At 36.7% G+C, this 20,671-nt stretch overlaps 1 protein-coding gene across 1 annotated transcript in view; it reads left to right on the forward strand.

Annotated features, from left to right (window-relative positions):
- The first annotated feature begins 651 nt into the window (after nucleotides 1-651).
- The window catches only part of LOC125240425, a 41,348-nt gene continuing 21,328 nt past the window's right edge, over nucleotides 652-20,671 (forward strand). Inside the window, exons 1-2 of the mRNA XM_048148319.1 lie at nucleotides 652-745; nucleotides 14,268-14,510. Coding sequence (XP_048004276.1) covers nucleotides 689-745; nucleotides 14,268-14,510 — 300 coding nt within the window. The 5' untranslated portion in view covers nucleotides 652-688. The remainder of the gene's footprint in view (nucleotides 746-14,267; nucleotides 14,511-20,671) is intronic.

Below are 20,671 nucleotides of genomic sequence, written 5' to 3' on the forward strand. Positions count from 1 at the left end.
GTACAATTGACCTAAAATTCCCTAAAAAATCAAAATAAAAAAAATGGCAAAAAAAAAGAAATGCTCATTTTTGAAAAAGGACGGCTAGTAATTTTAAAACTAGTGGCAATGACCACTCGTTTTGGATTCTGTAAGTAGAATTTAAATCGCTAGTAGTGGAGATATTATTGAACGAATTTCACGAAATCCGATTCAAAAATCGGCGCCAAGTCTATCATCACCGGCCTAGCCGAAGTAACAATCGTTGACGCCACGTGGTCAAAACGCAGCCTAGTTCTGTTGCGCCAGAGCTAACTACGATGCGCTTACGAAGCGCAAGTGACTGTGACGTTGGCTTAGTACTCTGATCCATCGGCATCATGCGCGGATCCTAGGAGCCTAGGTTGGCCATACAAATAGACCACGTGATCCCCCCCTGGGGCCTGGGTCTTTACCACGTGACCCCCCCCCCTGGGCACGAAGCTGGATCCGCGCTTGATCGGCATAACTGTTTGTTGAGTGATCGGCATCTTGGTTGCAATCGAATAGCTTCCTGAACTTTCGCGATTTACGCCATCGCCAAAACAAATGAAAATATCCAATAACCCTGACGTCACCGGTCACCGCACGTCATGGGGTTCACGTGTCAGCGCGTCACGGGGTTCAGTTCAGGTGCCGGCGCGCGCGCATCGGCTGCAGTCAGTGCATTATGGCCGCGCGCGCCGCTCTCGCGCTCGCCGCGCTCGTTGTGATCGCGTCTGCGCAGGTTTTTCTCGAAGTCTCGATCTATACTCGCTCCTCTCGATCTACGGGAAAATTATCAAAGAAATAAGGAAAATAATTGAATTAAAACATTTTTTTTGCCTTGGAAAAATTGTGCTTTTAGCTGATGGATTATCAAAAGGAAAATAATTGAAATGACAAAAAGTTTTTTGTCTTGGAAAAAATTGTGCTTTTCAGATGGATTACGAAATAAAATAACTAGGAAAGAAGTGGTTTGTTGTTCAAATTGGGATTTTCAGCAGGTTTGATTAAAGTTACAAAGGTTTACTTCAAAAGATAAAAATGAAAATAGGAAAATTTATTATATAAATAATTTTAAAATTACATTTTTTATTCGTTTTTTTTTAAAGATTTATTAATCATGAAAGATTATTTAGAAATTAAAATATCGAGGACGCATAAACAAGGCTATGCCTAAAAAAAATACTGATAATTTTCCCGTGGACTTGACCCTTGAAATATTGTGATGAAATGTTTCTTTTGAATGGTGTTAATTAATTATTTTATTAGATTAGCGTGCTTTTTCTGGATATTAAAATTTAGAAAGAAATGCAAAGAATCTGTGTAGTGGCAAGGTATTTAATTTATCCATAAGAAAATCGTGGTGATTAATTTCTTACAAATTATCTTTTGAGGAATTAGTATTCTTTTATCAAAGTCGATTGGTAGCATAAAAACACATGACTCTGGAACAAAGCAGCAACCGTAGTGTATGGACGCCCTCAACTCCAGAGAGACACGTTCCCGACCCTAATGCACTGCACCCTCATTTTACCTTTCATTCAGTTTTAACTAGCAACATTAATTTCATTATTATAACTATGATATAATTTTTCTATGCAATAATATCTCAACAATAGCCATTGTTAAAAACCTGATGGTTCATTGTTTCCTTATTATCATAAAATTTTATGAAACTTTATCTAGAACTACGAGTACTTATAAAATTTTATTCTGACATTGCCACACGAGCATTAAGAGCCTAGAACTATAATTATAGCATTAATTTACTATGTAAGTGTTAAAGACATCAAAACCAAAGTTTGTGGGTTCGAATTCGAACCCCGTCGAGATTGAACGGCGGATGGAACCCCTGAATCGACGAAGTTCACGAGTACTGGACAACTATTTAAAGCGATGTCACTACATGACTACAGTCAAAACATTTTAATAGGAACCGATCTTCCGGATATGACGATCGGCCGTGGACATGATAAACCGATTTCTACAGATTGCCTATCTGCCATATGTGTCACTTTTCCTACAACTTGCTACAACATCAGCTGTTATGCGGAATGTCTCTGAATCTTTAAAAAATGTTCATACAGATTACGTAATTCCGTGATTCATAATCTTTCAATAAATAATTTTACATATTTTCAAAGAAAACAGAGATAAGACAGGTATTTTATCAATGCATATTCAGCTGGTATGCGGTCGTTATCTAGTGTTTGTTTGTTTTATAAAACACATGTGCTCTTGACACCTTTTCATAAACGGGACTATACATCAGGAAAAACGTCACATGGTGATCATGTTACTTGCGAACACTATGTGTAAAGGCAAAGGCACATAAGAAGGTGAAATAAATGAGTTTTTATCTGTGACCCAGTGGAAAGGAGACCTATCTATAGGTACATCTACAAATAGGATAGTAGCTGCGCATATGTGAATTGCACATAACTCTTAGTGCGTTTTCACATTATCCGATCCGATATAGGATGCAGGAAGGATTTCTAAGGCAAAATCAAAAATGGCGGCTTAAATAGATGGAATATCGGTCCTACATCCGATATCGGATCGGCACATGCTCACACCTAAGCTAAGTGAGACGTACCCTTTTTCACTAAAGCCGCAAATTTTGAATTACTGATTTATTGCCAAAATGGGCAACACCCCCGTTACTCGTATAGTGACGGGTCAAGAATTTTACCACCCTCTTTCCTCCCATGGGTTTCGTAGAAGTAGACTATAGGATATAGCTTCAATTGTAGCGCGAGCGATGGGCTAGCAACCTGTCATTGCATTTTACAATTTTTTTTTCTTTCAAGCCCATAATTGCTAAAAGTGACGCTGGATCTTGGGAGGTTTCATAAGGCCTGCCTACTCCTTTTAGGAATACAGTATTTATATACATATTAGATATGTACCTGTGGGCTAAATTTATAAAAATTATAAATTATTCACGGTTGTTTCATTAGACTTATATTGACCGGGATATATTATAGACCGTGATTACCTTTTTGATTTTATTGAGGTCCCGATATTTCAATCACGGTCTATCTATATCCCGGTCATTGTAAGTCTAATTGAATTAATAAAAACTCTAAAATAGAAGTTTTTTCATTGAGATGTGTTGTGTTTTCTTCCGGTATTTCTAGAAAGACGCTCCACGATTAGCGATTGGCAACTTGTCTCAGGGCCCAGGGCCGCGGGTTATCAAGTTCTCAAGAATCCCCGATTACATTACAAGTTCTATTGATTACAAATGATTACATTTCCTTGTTCGGCGACTATTCATGTTCGCGTAGGTCATGTTTTCGCTGTTAGGTCACTTATTAATTCTTATCAGCGGTAAGAGATACCGCTTTATCGCTGACATGTAAATATCTGATAGTTTATCTGATCTTGTTTGACCTCTAGTCTGATGCTTGAGGCTTCTTTGCGGCTGGATTAAAATCAGCATACTTAGAAAAGTATTTCTTAAGATGTAATTTCATAATGATTTTATACTTATTGTACGAAAATGACAAATTTTATGCGACCTTCTTCTGAATCTGAAAGGGGAAAACCCAAGAACTGCTAGCTGATAATTGAGAGAGAAAACATACGTAGGCACAAAGACCTATATAACTTCGTATATACCGATAAAGTCTAAGAAAAAAACGAGAAAAAACGGTGAGCTAGATGGCGATACACCTTTGGGGTACGGCACTAATATTAATATTTGACATTTTAAAACATATCAAGCTAAGAATAAAATCAAAACGATAGCCTGTGTGAGAGATGGCAGTCTATGCACTGTGAACATTTTACTTTGACAGTAAAAACGATCCTCAGGAAAAAATAATATACGATACTGAAAACAAAAAAAAACCGTCCAAAGAAATTACTGAGAATGCAATCGAGTAACGCCTGAAGAGAGATAAAGATACAGTCAAAATTTTAGATAGACTCAATATTAACTATCTTATCTTTTATCTGCAGGGACCCTTATGAGTACACTTCGACCCATAGGGATTTTTTGTGCAATTACGTCCTACGAATTCTTAGATGCTTTAGCTATTCATGAGCTTCTCGACCATGACCGATGATGAGGCGATAACTATATCCGACAGTAGATTTTTGGGGACCTCTAAATTTGCACGGCAGAGTTCCACATTAGCCTTTTTTACTGTACCTAGATAGTTCTGCAGCTATAGTTTTAACTGGGATTATTCAAATTAACCTAACCTTTCAAGAAGAATATTTTTGAGAAGTCGAAGCGCGTTAAAGAACTTCTCTTATACATGCATAGCCTTGTAACTCCTGTATTAACGGAAACCATTCTGTTGCAGAAATAAACGATAATTTAATTAAATATAAAGTTCATAGCAATTGATCTGTTATATTACCCATGACGCTCATCCAATCAATTCACCGTGACTTCCCGATGTACATATTATTGATCAATCGTTTACAAGGCACGTGAAAAATCATTCTTCTGGTGGTTATTAAAACCGTTCAGGGTACATAGAACAAACGCTCACGAAACGAAACGATCGTATTGTACATCTCTCTCTATCGCTCTTGCGTATTGGCGCGACAGAGCCAGAACACCGTTTCGTTTTCGTTTCGCGTCGCAGAAATGCCATTCGGCTACGGCACCTGTTTAGATCGAGAGAAGGGACACAGCAGCTGTACCAGTTATATAGTTCCATCCCTCCCTCTCACTCAACCGAAACTGAACGGCTCCTTTTACGAATGAAGCGGATTCAGTGCAATTAAAATTTATATTAGTGAAGTAAAATATGCTTATAGAAGTTATAGTGGCCCTACTCTTTTATATTTTATCTATTCCAAAGTCTAAACTATTTATTATTGTGTTAATCAATCTATATACTATAATGTAATATGCAGTTCAGTTTATGCATATGATGCATCAAGGATAAAAATACCCATTGCATTATAGTTTGGTTTGGTGTTATATTTCCCGTGCCATTGCCGTTGACATTGACACCGTAATCTACCGCCCAAGGTCATGTAATATCACACACATTGCATTCTATGACGTAACAACATACATCTTTATTGCCATCCTGTTATCAAAAATCAAGCAAAAGTGACACAATACGGAGCAACTATAAGAGTCTTAAGGTGTTTAAGAACAGCAAAATATGTTAGCAAACAATTGCAGCGAGTTCTTAAAACATTAGTCACAGTAAGGATGCATCATACTGAAAACAAAAGATTTAATTTTACATGAAAATGGAGAGAAATTCCAATGAAATAGCCTTCAGGTGAATAGATTTCATGATAATACTTCGGTTTATTTAGTATGTAACTGTTTGGTGATTCATCGTTATGAAACGTTAATGAAACACGTAAATCGTAATAGTTAAATGGTAAATTGATGGGTTATTTTATAGCTACGGTGCTAAGACATGATGTCATCATTTATTATTTAGATTAAACAAATAAAATATATATTATAGGATATTCTTACACAGATTGACTGAGTCCCACGGTAAGCTAAATATGGCTTGTGTTGCAGGTACTCAGACACGATATATATAATTATACAAATACTTATGTACATAGAAAACATCCATGACTCAGGAACAAATATTAGCTGTGCTCATCACACAAATAAATGCCCTTACCGGGATTCGAACCCGGGACCGCGGCGTAGCAGCCTGCCTGCTCACTAAGCGCTAGGCCAGACTGGTCGTCAAAGTCTAGATTAGCATATTGTTGGTCAAAGGCATTCCTCCTCATCCTAAGTTCCTCCTAAGACCCTCCCGGTCCTAAGTTCCTGCTGTGTCCTTCCATTTCCTAACAAAGACGTCGATTGTAACTCGACCCTTTATTTTTAACCCCCGGCGCAAAAACGACGGGGTGTTATAAGTTTGACGTGTCTGTCTGTCTGCCTGTGTCTATCTGTGGTATCGTAGCTCTCGAACGTATGAACCGATTTAGATTTAGTTTTTTTGAAAGCTGAATTAGTGTAGGACCCATTTATTTCACAATTTTTATGCCGAAATGCACTGAAATAAGTTTGAGACAAGAATCAAATCAAATCAAATCAAAATCAAAAATGTTTATTCTGTAAATAGGCTTATGCTAGCACTTTTACATGTCAACTTAAAATTATATATATGTACATCTTATTCTAATTTAACATAAATGCATCCTTATCTTCTACGAATTCCTTGACAGTATAGTAAGCCTTTTGCAGGAGCTGTCGTTTTACGAATGATTTGAATTTATTTATTGACAATTCAGATACATTAGGTGGTAACTTATTATAAAATCGCACGCTGTTCCCCATAAATGAATTATTCACTTTTTGTAAACGGAATCGCGGGATCGCCAATTTATTTTTATTTCTGGTGTTAAAATGGTGTACATCACTATTCAATTTATACATGTCAATATTTTTTTTACATAAATAATATTATCGTAAATATATTGGGAAGCAACAGTGAGGATGTTGATCTCCTTAAATTTATCTCTGAGGGACACACGTGACCCCAAATTATAAATATTGCGAATGGCACGTTTCTGTAAAATAAAAATAGAATTAATATCAGCGGCTTTTCCCCACAATAAAATGCCGTAAGACATGACGCTATGGAAATATGCAAAATACACCAGCCGTGCCGTCTGTACATTTGCAAGTTGACGGATTTTTTTAACTGCGTATGCTGCTGAACTCAGTCGACTTGCCAATGTAGAGATGTGCGAACCCCACTGTAGTTTTAGATCTAAAGTTATGCCTAGAAAAACGGCTTTGTTTTCAAAGTCTAATGTCTCGTTCTTTAAAAAACTTGTACGTCATTCGTATGCTGGACATTAGGCAACGAGAATCTAACACATTTAGTTTTTTTAGCATTGAGAAGTAAATTATTAGTAGTAAACCACTGAACTAAAGAGGACAATACATTATTTCTCTTTTACAATATCATTATTAATTACCCGTAAATATGGTGTTTCTCCTGATGCCTATTGACTTTGGGAACAACCAAAACTTTTGGGATACATCAAATTATAACTCTTCATATCGACTCGCACAGAATCGTTTGTTGGTATTAGTGTCTCAGCTCCTATATCCTATACCAATGATTGTTTACACTTTCGTTGACCTTATATAATATATTAAACTTGAGTAAACTTTATTAACCTTTTGGTATAAGATAATACAATCATACCTTTTTAGTCTAAATCCTTCTCAGTTGCAACCATCGTGGGCGAACCCTAGAGACTTTCAATGAGCATCGTATATGGCTCACCCTGCTCATAAGATCGAACTTGGTTTTGTAAACACGTGTCCTAAGTGTGCACAATTAAGCTGTTCTGTCATTAAAAGTAGACTTATGTGGATAAAGTTACAGTTTTAAACAGCTAAGAACTTGCCAACACAGAGAACTTCCATGTAGGTAATTTGCTACCGTGTCAGACGTTCAAATATGTAGTTATTTGTTATACAAGGGGGCAAAGTTGTATTTTAACTCCGAGTGTGGAATTGAAAAACGAGCAAGTGAAAGGATTCTATAGTTGAACCACGAGCGAAGAGACACGAAAAGTAAAATACATTTGCACCCGAGTGTAACAACAAAACTTTTACCCTCACTGTAGCGAGGAAACTACAACGCGAAAAATGCGGTTATCACTGCTTTCAGTGATTCCACAGGTGGTAAATCATCTTTATTACCAGATTCACCTACTTTTATCAATTTTAAAGCAGTTAATTTGACTTTATTCAAGGTCAAATTACTTTACCCACTAGTGGATAAAATGCGTTTTTACCTGCTGGTATTAAAGGACAAAACACGTGTTTCCGAGCTAGTGAGGGGAAAAAATATGTGTTTCAATCTACAAAACAAACCTCTTTTGCTGTGTTAGAAAATAGTCGATAAGTACTGTTATGAAATGATAAAGCCTGCACGGGAAGCATGGTCGCGCGATAGACGATAAAATAGCAGGCCGTCCCTATCGCACTATTTGTAAGTGCGATAGGGACGGCCTGATATTTTATCGTTTATCGCGCGACCATGCTTCCCGTGCTGCACGGGTAGCATGGTCGCGCGATAGACGATAAAATATCAGGCCGTCCCTATCGCACTATTAGTAAGTGCGATAGGAACGGCCAGATGTTTTATCACTTATCGCGCGACCATAATTGCCTGCCTGAACAGTAATATACAGGGTGTATTTTGATAGCGGGTCAGTAAGGACAGCTATGAAATCACGTGGTCCTACGTGAAAATGGTCTAAGACCTTCCCTCGATTTAAAATGGTATTTACAGATTTTGGAAAAAACATACAGAGTGCGAGAAAAAGGGCATTTTTGACAAACTTTTTTTTTACGCCAATCGATCTCATTCCTATCAAGGATCAAAAGCTTGTACGGGACCAAAAAATAATTCCGGCTAGAAAAGTCACAAATCGCGAAAAACTTTTCATAACTATTTTCATCATAAGTACCTAATATAATATAGATACTGAACTGTCACCATATCTACTTCTCTCTTCTTTACATCGTGTTACCCTCTGCTGGAGTGTAGGGCCCGAATCATATTTCTCCATTTACTCCGGTCTTGGGCAGTTTGGGAAACCTCCTCCAACCACATAGCAATGTCATACACCCACACATAGATAGAGACCCACCTTTTACAGATCATTAAATTATGCTATGTACAACGATAACCTTTGAAATATGAGAACACATTACCTTGAAATAGATGGCAATATTAAACCCGATGCATTTTCAAATAAATAAACAGTTATTCCCTAAGTCTTGACGTGTCATTACCTCAGTAACACTCCTACATTTCACCACCATGCCATGTCACCATATACATCAGAATAACAGCGCCCTCCTGACAATAGTCATATATTCCTGCACGGGTAGCATGGTCGCGCGATAGATGATAAAATGTCAGGCCGTCCCTATCGCACTATTGGTAAGTGCGATAGGGACGGCCAGATGTTTTATCATTTATCGCGCGACCATAATTGCCTGCCTGGTCAGGCTTTACATTTTTTTTCAAAGTCACAGTTGTCCTACGCGTCATCCATCCACCATACAAAATTTTCCCGGCATTCGTTCCCAAAGGTAGTAAAACATTGTAGTTATCTAAGCAACTAAAGTACTACCTGGCGATCAGGCTAATCAGACTTTTTAGCTTTCAAACAAGTTCTCATCTACATTAATACCTAGTACTAGTACTAGCATAAGTACTGGATTATGGTCGTAAAATAGCAAACACATTGCTACCACATAAGTACCGACCGTGTGAAAGAATGCAGACTTTTTATGTTGCCGACTAGGTATTCCATCTTGCGAGATAAAAACATAAATATGATGCATTAGGGTAATTCTGAATGACAAAAATGCTATGGTAATTCCGAAAGGGGAATCTTGATATGATGGAATTAATGGTGATTTTTATGTGACTTTAATTGGACGACTTTCGGAATTACCCTAATGCACTATACTTACGTATGTACTTATGCACTAATTATATGACATGTTATCCTTTTTTTTCTATACTTACGTATGTACCTACTTATGCACTAATTATATGACATGTCATCCTTCTTTTTAAATATGAAATGAAATGAAATGAAATGAAATATTTATTTTCCAAGTAGGCATATTACAATGCGCTTATGAACGTCAAATAAAACTACGCCGGCTCTAACCCTACGCCTCAGCCTCGAGAAGATTTCAGTCCCCCCTCAGTTTGAGGAGGGTATCCACTATGGGACCGGCAAGAAACTCGGCGGGCCACTTCTTTTCAAAACATTACATCTAATAATTAACATGCATTAAAAAAAAAAAAAACAAGATACAATTTAATAAGCAAAAGTATTCATAAAAAAAAAAAAATATTAACACAAGAAATTATACAAAGTACAAAGCTATTATGATTATTAATAAGAGATGTTAGAGATGTATAGAGTCTCTAAGTGTCAAAGTACATCTAAAAAAATTATACATGAAGAAAAAAAACGAATAACTAAAATAACTTTAGAGTTGTAAAAGACTCTTGTTGTCTTAAGCAAAGGAAAAAAAAAATATATATATATACTTAATCTACTTTTTTCCTTGGAGATGTATATGGTCTCCAAGAGTCAGAAAGAAAAATAAACAAACAAGGACCGAACAGAGTGCCTCAACGTAATCTCATTCAAAATTAATGTTACATAGAATAGCATAATAGCAATAAACGAGTAATGAATGAGAAACTCATACTGTAAGTGCGTTTTCACATTATCCGATCCGATATCGGATGTAGGACCGATATCCCATAGATTTAAAAGCCGCCATCTTTGATTTTTGCCTTTGAAATTCTTCCGACACCCGATATCGGATCGGATAATGTGAAGACGCACTAACACTGCAATTACTAAACCTACTTTATGAATTACTAGCCTTTTCCCGCGGCTTCACTCACGTTAGAAAGAGACAAATCCCTTCAACTATCTCCACCTAAAAAATCACGTCAATTCGTCGCTCCGTTTAGCCGTGAAAGACGGACAAAGAAACAAACACACACTTTCCCATTTATAATATTAGTATATGTACATATTGTATGAATTGTATCCATTTGAAATTAATTTAAGTTAGTTAGTTAGTTGTTTAAGTTTCATTATTAAAAGTGAGATGAATTGGTGGATACAACCGGTCTGGCCTAGCGCGTCGTGACCCTGCCTGCTACGCCGCGCTCCCGGGTTCGAATCCCGGTAAGGGCATTTATTTGTGTGATGATCACAGATATTTGTTCCTGAGTCATGGATGTTTTCTATGTATCTCTATATACGTATTGAAAACTGCCGCTTACGCTGCGTATTTATTTTACAATAATAATTTGTGTTTTACATAATATTCAACTAAATAAATCTAAAGTTACACTAAAATTAAACTAAAAATAAAAATTAAACTAAATAAATCTAAAATTAAACTAAAATAAATCTAAAAACGGCCCCTGTGGCATGGTACTGAAGACGCTGGCAGCATTTCCTCGCTGGATTGTCAAGCTAATGCGCTGAGCGAGGAAGCTGCCAGCTCTTCGGTCTCCGGTGGCGTCTCTCAGTCTCTTCGACAGGTCCTTGAAGAGACTTAGAGCGCCAGGGCCCCACGGGCCAAGGGTCTCGACGCCGAATGGGATAAATATATATTCGGTGCCGAGACCGCTGTACTTTCCTAGACCTATATACATAATATACGTATTTGTATATTATGTATATCGTTGTCTCTGTACCCACAACACAAGCCTTCTTGAGCTTACCGTGGTACTCAGTCAATCTGTGTAAGAATGTCCTTATAATATTTATTTATTTATTTATGCCTATTTTGTAGCTGCCCAAATGTTTTCAAATACGTATAGTTTAAATTGATATACCTACAACTCTGTGAATCTCCAAAAGTACTAGTACTAGAATGGAATTCACAACATCGAACTATTCTGAGAACAACAGCGGAACTGTTCCAACAGTAATAGTTGTAGTATCTAAACAATGCAATCTGATCGTTTCCGTCGACAATTTGTTTGGCTTAGAGCGCTATTAGACCGGACGACGCTGGTCTTATTAGTTATTAGAAACTAGTGACCCGCCCCGGCTTCGCACAAAGAGTGGGTATCTTGTATACATATATCCAGCGCTGGTTTTCAGATGGGCCCCTTTTCCTACGGGTCGGTCGTTCAGTTTCGGGATGCATAGGACAGAACCCCGTATCTTCCCCGTCTATTGTGCGTGTGTGTGCGTACGTGCGTACGTGCGTGCATGCGTGTGTGCGTGCGTGCGTGCGTGCGTGCGTGCGTGCGTGCGTGCGTGCGTGCGAAATATAGATATGTGTGTAAAGTACAAAGTGCATGTAAAGTTGCTACATATATAAATTGCGTATAGGTATATATAAATGTACAGTTATGTATTACTTACTTATATAGGTTTTTTAAATTGCGATTAAACGCAGTATATGAAAAAAAACTACTGTTGTAGAATTATTTTCAAAAATATCGCACCGTTCTTAGGCTAAAACGCAAACATGTGATGGTCACTTGACAATAATTATGTTTTTGAGGTTATTTTATGAAGTTTATCTTCTTCCGCGCGGAGTCATTACAGTACGCACTATTTTTTTCGTCATTCTTCGGACCTTGTGCGTAAACAGAACTACTACCATACAAATAGTTCTATGGCTATGACGGATCTTATTTTCAAAGGATTCGGAACGAAGCAGTGCGAAATCGCTCTAAAACGCATAAAACATATGCGAGTGTCTGTTCTCTAATTATCACCTGTAACTGAGTTATTGTTGTTTTAGTGTCCTCAAACAAACAGCGTGTGTCGTGAAAATGTATAACTTGTCTAGTAAAGTGTGGTTGATATGCATTTGCTGGCAGTGGCCAAATGGTATGGTAAATATGTTGTTTGTAGTCCATTAACACTGGCTCATACAGCTAAACTAGAGCATAAACCGTCGCCCACAGTATTTTTAGGCCAAAGAGACTTAGAAACTTACAAGAAAATTGTTAACTCTGAACTTAAAGGTCTGCAAAACGCGTGTAATCCCTATGTTACTGCAAAAGTCCACGGGCAACGTTAATTTATTTCCATCAGCATTTGCCTCTTATAATATACGATATTATAAAAAAAAAAACAATTGTGTAGAATATAGAGTATGATCAATTGATCAGTGTCCGTTATAAATTTTCCCCGTTGATTTATGGATATGATAGAGTCTCGCTCTAAATTCCAGTAACTCATCTTCAAAAAAAACCGTTATAAATTGAACTACTGAAACAATAACTGTCTGAAAGCTCGAGCGCTGAATCTGAACTACTAAGATTATACCAAAACGTTAATTTGCTTATTTTCGACATTCCAATCTACTATACATAAACCTTGGAATTTCTAGAGCCTTGATATTTTTAAAACCTAGTAATGAAGCTGCGCTGACGTCACAGATTATAAAATTAGAATTTACGGCAGACATTAAAATTAAAAAATTTGCAATTTAGTTTGTGCTAATTTTAATGCGAAATTTTCGCAAACATAGCATACGTGTAGGATAGGTAACAAGTTTAGGTAAGTAAGTAAGTAAGTAAATATTCTTTATTGCACCATTTTACATGTTATATGTATACAGAATGTTTAGTGAGAGTATAACTAGGTAACAACAGGCGGTCTTATCGCTAAAAAGCGATCTCTTCCAGACAACCTTAGGGTAGCTGGAAAAACGGAACAGAAACAAAAGTTAACAGGCAGTGCAAGAACAAAAAATATAGAGAAAACCAACACAAACACACATACATATATACCGAATACATAAATAAATATACCTTACATACACATAATACATACATACATACATACATACATACATAAATACAATAAATAAAAATGGCAACTTAAGATAGAGATAGATAGTATAATTTAAGCTGATTTTTGAAAATTGGAAGAGATTTTGCTAGTCTTAATTCTACTGGTAAGGAATTCCACAACCGTACAGCCCGGAAGGTAAAAGAGTTGCTATAGAATTTAGAAGTAGATGGTGGGGGAGCAAGAATATGAGTTTGAGAACATCTGATAGAAGAGAGAAACTTGAAACGCTCTTGTTGTTGGTTGTCATTTACTTTTCTGGTTTAAATCTAAGAATTCTCGTGTTGATGACATATATTTTAAATTATGAAAACGAATATTGCTGAAATAAATCATAGTAAAGTGTAATTTAAGTTTGAGGAACAGAAGGCTAAATATTTAATATTATTAAATGTTTTTATAGCATTAATAGTACATTACATCAGAGGCCGGGAAAATGAGGATTTCCGGCCAAGTGGGTATATACTTAGGATAGGGATACGAGGCTGGAAATCCGTTTTCACGCCGAGGCATGTATAGTGCTTTTCTCAAACATACAATGAAATAAAAAAAAATGCTCTAAAGGACAATATTTTATAAAAAAAGTTACTTTGCAGGCCTAGGCCTAAAAAATAATATGAAATCCATTTACAGTCCTCTCGAGTTGTTGCGCCCAAAAAGCGATACTTCCCAGCCCATTTTAAGGAACGTAAAGACAATATATCATTGCATGTTTGAGAAAATAAATTTTTCGTTACAACACAGTACTATGCTATGTAAAGTAGATCTAGATCCATAATTATGTTAAAAAATACCTCAGTAGTAGGTAGACTAGGTAGGTACTTTTACTTTGTAATAATTGTAACACTCAACACTTTGAACGCTAACAACTCTTAAAGAAAAGTCACCATTAACTAATTTTCCCCTCTTTCCAGCCAACATACGTGTACGTCCGAGAAGACCCGAACGTCAATGACGTCGACGACGTCGAACTCGACGTCGAACAACGTCAAACGACGCAGCTGCGTGACGAACTGCGTTCCGCCAGGGACGACGCTCTGCTGCTTTACACGGAGTATTCGGCCAAAGTGGGGATGGACATGAAGACTTTTATCAAGGAGATGATGCTATTGAAGGAAGAGACGAAAAAAGGGGTAGAAGATACGTTGAAGAATGCTGTAAGTGTTTTTGATTTTTTAATTGGTGGTTACTGAATGATATGTTAGAAAAGTTTACTATATTATTTAGTAAGATGCATTAGGGTAATTCCGAATGACAGAAATGCTCGGGTGATTTCGACAGGGGAATCTTGATGTGATAGAAATGATAGTGATTTTATGTGATTTTCGGAATTACCCTAATGCACCTTACTTATGTACATAAGCTGCTATTTAGGTATATATTTATATTTTACTATTGATTACGTGCATAATTCAGACGTCATACCTACGTAATTATGTAAAAAATACTGAGTATCCGCGGTACCTAACCCATTTTTAAAGTTTTTGAATCATGAATTTAAAAAGTTTTTGATAACGCCGCTTAAAACAAATTTCGCGACATTTCAAGGTCATATTTAGTTCCTAAAGATTCACGCTTACTAGCAATTAGCACGAGAAAGCATCTCCGCTTTGCCATTGGTTCACTACACTTACTATTTATTACCATCTATTTTCTTTACATGTCACTGGGTTAGGCATGTTAGGATACATTGCCCTCCTTTAGGTAACTCTCGATAGCTCATTCGGTTAAGAGCAATTGGAACAGTTTTGGAATTATAACAGTGAGTCTACACTCTACCCATAAAGGTAAACTACTCCTTTTCGTTCGATGAAAAGAAATATAGTAGGTATAATATTTTGTTGACGATACTTCACTGAATTAGTACACACATTACTATACGATACAAGTGCGGAAAAGAGAGAGTACGAATTTCCTTTTTGCACGAGTATCGTATCGTACGACGTTTTTCAGTACATACGGCCGTTTGAACTGCAAGAATATTAATATTATATTTTTTTGAGTTTCAACATAGGCACAACGTCTCGCACTAGTGCGATAAAGTAGCAACATCTGTACTGAAATAGTACATTACGATACAAGTGCGTCAAAAAAGAAGTACGAAACGAGTGGCGATAAATTAAAACACGACCGAAGGGAGTGTTTTAAATCGACACGAGTTACGAATTTCCTTTTTGCACGTGTATTGTACGATGTTTTTCAGTACAGATGGATATCCGAAGTTTCGACCTGACATATTTATAATGAACCACTTCTCGCACTAGTGCGTAAAAAAACATAACATCTGTACTGCACCCTAAAGAAAAATGCATATAGCTTTAATATGAGACTTGGTTGACAGAGTATATGAGCTACAAAAACAAAACAAAGCTTACCTACCGCAGCGCCTATTGAGATATATCTAACATTCTATTGCGGAGATAAGCGAAATGCATACCGAAGCCGATGTTCGTGTGGATAATCGGAAAATAGGTCATCGAGCAAGCTCTCGTGGGCTATGTTCTAGGCACTTGCTTTAGGCATGTGTGCGCATTCTTGCAAATTAAAATAATAGTATGTACATACAGACTCCTTAAAGTTTGTTTACGTCATCATGATTACGGAAATAGAGAGGGACTATTTAGGTATTCATTTTTATATCCCTCGCGTTAGAAAGAGACAAAAAGTAGCCTATGTCACTCTCTATCCCTTCAACTATCTCCACTTAAAAAATCACGCGAATACGTCGCTCCGTTTTGTCGTGAAAGACGGACAAACAAACAGACACACACACTTTCCCATTTTTAAGCACAAGGGAAAACTCAAAAAACTGCCATATAAATCCCATTCGGTACGCAGGTACGTGATTATTTTACGTCAATAAAACGCCGGTACCTAATAAAAAAATCTTGGTGAGTATATTACAAATTGTGTTCAATTTTAAACAATACAAAACAGTGCCATACATAATGCATTGTATCCAAAACGCAAAGTAAAAAATATGAAGAGCGTTATTACGTCGCGAATAAAATGGCACGTTAAAATCAATAACGGATAACCCCATTTAATGGCGCGATAATCGCAAATCCCATGTACATATCCAGAGTAAAACATCTCTTGATGAGTGGCCATTCATTACAATTTAAAATCTTACCAACTTCTATTAAAATAATTAGAATATAAATGTATAGCCAAAACCAAGGACGATTTATACAGGATTTACAATCTTCATACTTACTAACAATCGTACATTTTTTAGCGCCACCTATTGAATACTATAATAACTACACTGATGATGAATACATTTTTTTTTCAAAATATGTATTGACGTGATATCAATTTAAAATTTTTAAAATAAAGAAATATGTCATTTGTTCTTATAAAAAATAAAAACACGTGATACAATATGATTTTGCCACTTCAAGGCTGCGAAACAGAGCGTCGTTGGCCAAAACAAACCACGAATTGTCTTGATCCATACTAATATTATAAATGAGAAAGTGTGTGTGTCTGTTTGTTTGTCCGTCTTTCATGGCAAAACGGAGCGACGAATTGACGTGATTTTTAAGTGGAGATAGTTGAAGGGATGGAGAGTGACATAGGCTACATTTTGTCTCTTTCTAACGCGAGCGAAGCCGCGGGCAAAAGCTAGTCTTCTATAAATTTAAACCCGTATGATATAAGATGCACTTCAGGCTGCAAATACAGATGTCCTCCTATCTGTCTCTAGCTTCTTCCTGTAATATTGACTCTATTACTAACACCTAAGGTTGATATACCAAAGTCATGTCTAGTTTTATACGTGGTACTGGCATTAACCCCTCTAATGCTGGTAGGTTGGCGGCTGCGTTTGCCGTAATCTGATGCAAGCCGATTGTTCCATTATGTGCCATTGCCATCATTGCCAGTGCTATATTGTATGACCTGATTATGCCGTTCCTTGACATTATTATATGCTGTAAATTTAACTGGACTCGTAGACCATATTCAGGATAATTTAATCCACATTGAAATAAGAATTTTCATGGCACTTTTAAATTTGGCTAGTAATTTTGCATTTATCGACTATAAATGCAAGCAACGCTATACATATAAGTATCGATAGAATAACTCATTTTATACACAAGAGGCGGTTATATCGATAAGTGTATTTTTGAGATACCTAAGGCACAGTATAATAAAGAGTACTATCATACAGTATGGCCACTCCCACTCCCCGCTAAAAGTGCCGCCCACCCCCTCTCGGTTACCTTACACTTACCGCCTGTCAAAAACGCGAACAGTCGACCTGTCATATCTCACTCACTTTATAAGATACAGAAAAAGCGTGTAGGAACGAGGTAATTCTTAATAAATTTACTACAAATCTCTCATCAACACTTTAGTGCTAGCAGCTTTATAGTTTTCGCGTGATCTGTCACGAAAGTTGGTCCTTGTTGCAATTTTTCTGTATCTTCAACGGTTTTGTCAAAAATCGAGAAAAACCGCATTTTTGGCTCTTTAAGGAGGGGTAGAGGGGTGACGCAGAGGGGGGAGGGGTGGGGAGGGTTGATGAAAAATAACTTCGGCCTACAATGTACAGTCAACCAATTTGAATACTAGGCCACTCTAGAACCCTGCCTCATTTAAAGTGTGTTCCATTTGCCATAAGAAGTCACATTGACGTTTACTGTGCAAAGGTTCTACAGTGGCCTATGATTCAAATTGGTTGACTGTACATATCACAATTTAAAAAAATCTTCCATTAATTATGCCAAGATGTTAATACTATATACTATATGCAATGTTTGAAAGGTCCTTTTAAAAGACAATTATACTGCCTGGGTACCATCCAAAAAGTATGACGATAATAAAATTTTCGTCAATGAATTTATACAAACATGTCACCTATCAGTCTCTCACTCAAGGTGTTTACATCCATTACGGTGCATGAATGATTATAATTTACGGTATTACTATTGCTGCCAACTGCTAAAATTAGTTTATATCGTAATCACAATGAGTCCGATTCATATTCCATAACTTGTAGTTTTTCTTTTGTTTTGACACGACATCGTGTCAAAACAAAACACAATTTTTTTCAAGTATCAAGTTTAAAAGTTGCATTAGGGTAATTCTGAATGACAGAAATGCTCTGGTAATTCGAAAGGTAAATCTTGATATGATGGAAGTTATGGTGATTTTTGTACGACTTTCGTAATTACTCTAATGCACCTGTACAAATAATTTAGGTACTGTGACTGCTCTTAGTTAATGTTTTTTTTTTTTAAATTAGATAATTGGCTTGTAAGCTATAAAACTGATGGATATTTCATTGATCACCAAGTGATATGACTTTCCAAATAATGAACTATGAGATTTTGTGTGACATTGAGCCTATGTCAGCGGAGTAGCTCCTCGCCTATATTTAAATTATAATATGTAATAATAAAATGAGCCCAAAAAGTTAACATTTCCAAGACATTTTTTTGGAAAAATGCTTTTTGGAAAAACATAACTCACTGCATTTAGTAATAAAGTGAAAATCATGCTATCGTAACCTGTCGTATCAAAACCAGTTCAAACCAGTAACAAATCATAAATCCGAATCAGACTCAAGGGATTTCTTAGAACACATCATTTTCACAACTACAAAACGTTAACTGCCACTTTACACTCATTCTAATTTGACTTTTATTACATGTAGATTGAGTATGAAACGGCGCCAGTCGGTACTAGGTTTATACGCTGTATTGTGTTGGCAATAGGCGTGTAAGACAGGGATATATAAATAAACTGTTACCGAATGACATCGTGATTAATCGTTATTCTTATCACTCATTGGCTCATCGGGTCGCTCCCTTTCAATTGTTTACGGAACTTATTATTATTAATATTTTTTCTACTCCCGAACTGTTTATTCGTCATTTACAGGGTCGTGCACAGATCTTTAAAACCCTACATAAAAGTCTATTCCCCAAAGCCAGCGTCCGCCGGCTTTCCGCGCATGCGCGCAGTATCGAAAAAACTGAAAACGAATTGTTTGGCTCTGTAACTAAACGCACTGTTACAACGATACTGCGCGCGTGCGTGGGAAGGCTTTGGGCAGCTGAGCTGACAGTGCAAACCTTTGCGTCAAAATACAGGAAACAATGTGAATTTCACGAAAGTTATTCAAGAAAACTATTAAAAACTAAGTGCATGGTCGTAGAAAAAGTATTGTATGTAACGGTGTTTAACTGAGTCAAAAAATACTCGTGGCGTTTTATTAACAATTTTCGGCTTCGCCTCAAATTGTTAATAACGCCACTCGTTTTTTTTGACCTCCTTTAAACGCCTGATGCATAAAATAAATTTTTAGTCTTATTGCTTTTAAATCTACATTAGGTATCGTCCGCGTTAGAGTGTGACATCTTGTTCTCAAATCAAAAACTTTTCACTTTACATTAGTTCATGAGTGTCACATGCACAGACCCAACTTTTCAGTCTCTTATTAAATGATATGCTTAATACAGAAACGAAATGTAATTTAGCTGTGCTTTCTAACTAGGAGGTGATTCTGTCCTCTCTAATCCATACTAATACTATAAATGGGAAAGTGTGTGTGACTATTTGTTTGTCCGTCTGGCAAAACGGAGCGACGAATTGACGTGATTTTTCAAGTGGAGAGAGTTGAAGGGATGGAGAGTGACATAGGCTACTTTTTGTCTCTTTCTAACGCGAGCAAAGCCGCGGGCGAAAGCTAGTTAATTAATATAATAAGGTTTCTTAAGCATAGTAAGGTATGTAGATCTTAGATCAATCTTAAATTGGAATTTTAAAAATCCACACCCTCATATAACCTTTTTGTGACAAACAAGCAATAAGCATGATTTGGACAGTGAAATCTAGGTATTTTTTATGATCTAAGTTTTAGCATCATAGTAAACTTAAAGAAAAACTGATAGGTACAGTACACACATAGGTCAGAAAATGAGGATTCATATCCTGTAGGATCTTACACTCACGTATATGACCTTTTTGGAACAGCGATTGAAGAAACGTCACAGGTTCAAGACCAGTCGGAGGTTTGAATTTCACCTACAAAAATATGTAGATCGTAGACGTTTCTGTTTAATGAAAAAATACTTACATATAGATTAGCATGGTCTGAAACATAAAGGAAAACCTCTGCTAGACAGTTGGACAGCTGGTTGTCTCGTAACTCGTAACAGACAAGTCAGCCAAACAGTGATGCAAATGCAAATGCATCGGTGCGCAGATCACGACGTATGTGTACTAATGACTCGGGACAAATGTGTTTCTAATCAATAGCTAAAATTAGGCCAATGCCGGGGGTATTCGCAAACATTTCTCTTTT

The sequence above is a fragment of the Leguminivora glycinivorella genome, chromosome 2 (genome assembly GCF_023078275.1).
Source record: "Leguminivora glycinivorella isolate SPB_JAAS2020 chromosome 2, LegGlyc_1.1, whole genome shotgun sequence".
NCBI classification, from domain to species: Eukaryota; Metazoa; Arthropoda; class Insecta; order Lepidoptera; family Tortricidae; genus Leguminivora; species Leguminivora glycinivorella.